Raw genomic sequence first — 4,741 nt, forward strand, 5'->3', positions numbered from 1 at the left:
TAGTGGATCAGAATTGGCACGGCAGAATAGGGGTTGTGCGATGGAGGAGACGAGCTTAAGCAGTGGAGACGGCAGTTTGAAGCAAATGCGACGGGACAGTGGCTGGATAGAGCGCCTCTGACAGTGAAGACGAGGCTAAGGAGTTGAGCTGCGAGAGTAAAGGACGAGAAGGAGATGCTGAATACTTAGGGAAATTAGGGTTTTGTTCTCTTGTTTTAATTTTCCGAAACAACGTTGTGTCTATATATTTTGTGAGAACCGACCGAATTTCAATTCTGTTCAACCGAGATATTCTCGACCAGTTAAACAGTCCAAAAGCAATTTTCAACCGGTTCAATGGTCCAAAAGCAATTTTTTATCCAAAGGTTATGTTTATTAACCGATCCGCTAAGCTTTCCGGTTTCTAATTTGACCAACTGATTTTCAAAACCATGAATGTATGTGACAAGTTGTTTTGTGTTGAGAATCCTTTTATTGTGTTCATTTCATTCTATGATCACGAATGATCTTGAGATACGGTTTATTAGTTGTTTGGTTTGAATGTTTCAGTTCATGGCTCGTTCTTACAACTAAGTAATTCTATTGGTTTTGGAGACTTAGTACTCAACAATATGTACGACAGAAAACCAGTGGAAGCATTTCACAGTTCGTCAAATATCACGTCACAAACAAACCGAGTATCAGCTAGTTTGTTTCAATCTTTCAAGTTGGAAGAAAACAAACAAAGCATCAACGGCAAACATATACATTACAAGTTTACCACTAAAAGGTCAACAGAGTAATCACAGATTCACAGCCTCTCTCTCTCTCCTTCTGCCTGCGTACACTTTAATTACCTGCACGAAAGGCCATCATCACAATCAGGAGAAATTACAAACGATAAAAGAAATTTTATTCATCTAACATAGAGAGGAAAGACAATTCAAGCAAGAATTATAGGGATTCCTTTGGTCTCTATTTCATGCTTTTCAGAGTTGTGGAAAAGATAGTAAAACTTGAACTGAAAAATGAGAACAGGAATATCTTGTTTAATTATTTTCTTCATAATCTTAAAAGCTGAAGATTGTAATTAGAGAATAGAATAGGAAACAAAAACTGAAACTAAACTAAATCATAAATTCCAATTGAATTTCATGAAATGAAAAGCTCCAGTTTTAAGTTGCATTTCTCAAAAAATAATTTAGAAAAGAAATTGTGTAAATAGATGTATGAAAACGTTTCAACTCAGAAACATGCATATAATGAACCAATTCTCATAATACTCAGCAGCTTAGATGGATTTGAGACAGTGCAGCAGAGCCAATAAACAGCAAAAGGATAAAATTAATCCCTTCAGTGATTATAACTTCTTCAATAAATCATTCATAGAGGAGTAGTGATAACTGATCACACACTGAGATATATAAGCATACCTGTACAGCTACATATCTCCATCACAACTTCACAGATAACATGCCTCAACTTGTGAGGGTTGTTGGCTTTCTACATCAAGCCTGAGCAATGTTGAGTAAGTCAAAGAATGACCCACTGGCTTGTCAATGCATTCAGTTTCAGTGCTGCTCTTACAGCCATCATCTGCAATGCAACCAGCATCATGCAACTCAACCTCAACAGGTTTTATGATCTTACCAAACAGCAGAAATGAACCAGAACCAATTTTCGGGACGTTGCTATTGTTGGTCCCAGTAAACTCTGGGCCAAATGAACGCAAACTACTTGGACTATCTGGTGATAGATCGCCAGATTGGCAGTTGCCAATGTTTAGCTCTGTTGACACAGTACTTAACATAGGCTCTGTAGTCTTCCCAAAGAAACTGCTACCCATATGCAGATGAGAGTTATCATTTAAAAAGTTGGAAAAACTTGATGGAGAAAATAGATCATGCCTGGCTCCCTGCATGCCAGCAGGAAAAGTATTATAACCCAACAATGTTTGACTCAGGTGTTCCATTGTTGAGTTAGTGAACCCTGCTATAGGGAAGTAAGGGTCTCCTTCTAAATCACTTAATGCCCCAGCTCTAAACTTTTTTGTGGGGGGGAACACTGTATGCAGTGTAGGTGTGGTGGAAATAAGTTCCACCTGCCACGGACTGATTCGCTTTGCATTCTGCAAGACCTCAGGTTCGTCCCATGTAACCTATAAGATTGAGATCATGAATGGTAAGAAGCCAACATCAGTCAGCTGAGATAGATGATAAACTATAGAATCTAGATAGCACAGTAGAAATTTTTTTGACTATGAAAAAGAAAATGTTCTCACATATAACACTATAAATATCAATTAATAAGAAACTGCAGGAAAATGATCATCCTTGGAATTTACCCAGCATATTCTAACACATCCAGATACATGCATGAAGAGAGAGATTTCCAGTAATGCTTATCAAGAATTTGAGAACACAAGTATAACCTCGTATGCAATCTGGGTACACAAGGGTTCAAGATCCATTGCGGGATAAGGTGTATCAAATTTTGCACCCTCTCTGATTCAAAGGCTTACCATTCCAAACAATGTTACTAAGTTGCCCACTTTTGGATTTTTTATTTTTTTATTTATCTAACCATAAATACCCATGTTCAATATGCTATTAATGGCAAAATTCAATCCTAAACTATACATGCATGGATGAATACTATCTATTAGTAGAACACAGAAAACAGCTCTAGATCCCTAAGCATCATGTTTCTTTCTGCACAAACTCAGCTTAAATAAGACTTCGCATTTGTAACTACTTACTTCCATATTACCTCAACATGTGTCTGATTTCCAATCTCAACTCTCCATCAAACTCTCTTATCAGCTATCAACAGTGCTTTGTTTGTATAGATGAGATGGATGGAACAGAACGAAATAGAATAGAAGGGAAATGAAACAGAACACCGATCTTAACCCATTCCAACTAAATCTTCATGCCATTCCACCCTATCCATTATATTCCATTCCATTATGTTCCATTTGATCATTAGAATTTTTTTTCCCTTTTGTGGGTCAAGACCGATCATCTGATATCCACGCAAAACATTTAACAGGGGATTGGTAAATTTTCCAGGACAGAAATACAAAAACACAGGGATTAGACTAGACAAGACAAGAAAAAAGTTGTGTCCGTTGTCCTTATCTCCAAAATATACAAGTTTGTGTCAATCGATTATTTATCACTATTTCTATCATGGGCGGTTACTTAAAGGGGCCTTATCAATTCCATGGACGCAACATATAATAACACAGCCGAAAAACAAAGCAACGGCATTCATTAGCTTAGGCAAATAGCAAACCTGAAGCATACGCCAAGGAGAACCCCTCCAAGGCCCATTATCAGGAACCGAGGCCGAAGACACCGTCCCCTGAAACCAGGTCATTCTAGAAGCATCCTCAGTCTCCACAGCCATTTTCACTCTCATTCCAGGACACCAACCCGCCTTCATTGCTGCCTCAACAGCCTCAGCCTTCACCACGAAATCCGACCACCCAGCCCTTGGATAATATACTACCTCGAACGGCATGGTCCTCGCCGCCAATTCCGCAGCCTCTGCAACCGCCTTCAACGTCACCTTCCCCCTCCCGTCCCTCGTAAACACCGGAGGATCACTGCTGTTATCCTCTTCCTCCTCTTCCTCCAGCCACGGGTCTCGATCCTCCTTCAGCACGGCAGAGAATCGCAAGGTACGCCTAATGCCGACGAACAAGGAGCCCTGGGAGTTTTTCATGAACACGACGGAGTCACCGGCGACGAGCTTCTTGTGGTTCACGAACTTGCTCCAACCGGTTGTCAGGAGGTGCCGCCGGGGGGTTCCACGGTAAATGTGACGAAAGTCCCAGGTGGCGCCGTGAACATCGGTGACGGAGAGAACCTGTACCGGCGGGTCGGCGTTGAAGTCGAGTGCGGGGAAAATGGAGTCCGCGCAGAATCTCGGCACGGAGAAGCCGCCACCGTTATTTGCGTCGGACGGGGTCAGAATCTTTGCAAACGAGGAGACCCTGTTCCCGCCAATGGAATCCGGTTCCTCCGCCGGTCGATCCTCGCTGGTGGAGGAGGAACGATCGTCGGCGGGTATGGGACTTAGCAGGAGCTTAGCGAATACCTCGTCGGAGAGGGGATCGGCGAGGAATTGTACGGAAGAGACGCGGCAAAGGACGAACGGGAGTGTGCGAATGAGAGGGTTCAGGTGATGGTGGTGGTGGTTGTTGTGGAGGGAAGGGGGGAAGGCTTGTTCAAGATGGCCCTGCGGAAAGTAGTAAACCCTAGAATGCACGGCGGGGATGTGAACGGATGCTCCGGCGCATGCACGCCAGATTTTGGGGTCGAGAGAGGCGGCCTTGGGTGGAAGGCGGCGGGGCTGCGACGGACGCATCGCAGAAGAGAGGGAAAGGGTAAGTGAGTGACAGAGTGAGTGAGTGAGTGAGTGAGTGAGTGTGTGTGGGTGTGAGAGAGAGAGAGAGAGAGAGAGAGAGAGAGAGAGAATTAGAAATGGTCAGATACAGAAAGTGAAATGCGGGAGGTTTGTTTGATTAGGGTTTATAAAAGGAAGTGTAAAAATCGTGCTTGGAATTTAATCTGTTTTGGTGCCAATATTGCTTGTTTTCGTTGGCGGAAATCGTGCCTTGGATTTAATTGCTTTTAGAGAATATTTGGTTTTCCCAAAACCATGTAATGTTGTTACAGAGATTTTTTTTTTAGTTATCTTAATTGATTAAGAACTTTTAGATTTCATATATTTTTCCAACAAATTTTTAGACTTC

General features: G+C 42.1%; 1 protein-coding gene across 1 annotated transcript; it reads right to left on the reverse strand.

Moving 5' to 3' along the window:
* LOC107624033 (auxin response factor 17) lies at positions 613–4,550 on the reverse strand. The gene is made up of 3 exons (XM_016326466.2): positions 3,277–4,550; positions 1,413–2,137; positions 613–836 (listed from the first exon to the last, which is right to left on the reverse strand). Exons 1-2 carry the CDS (start codon positions 4,351–4,353, stop codon positions 1,442–1,444), a joined length of 1,773 nt encoding a protein of 590 aa, XP_016181952.1. The 5' UTR covers positions 4,354–4,550; the 3' UTR covers positions 613–836; positions 1,413–1,441.

Source organism: Arachis ipaensis, chromosome B10 (genome assembly GCF_000816755.2).
Source record: "Arachis ipaensis cultivar K30076 chromosome B10, Araip1.1, whole genome shotgun sequence".
NCBI classification, from domain to species: Eukaryota; Viridiplantae; Streptophyta; class Magnoliopsida; order Fabales; family Fabaceae; genus Arachis; species Arachis ipaensis.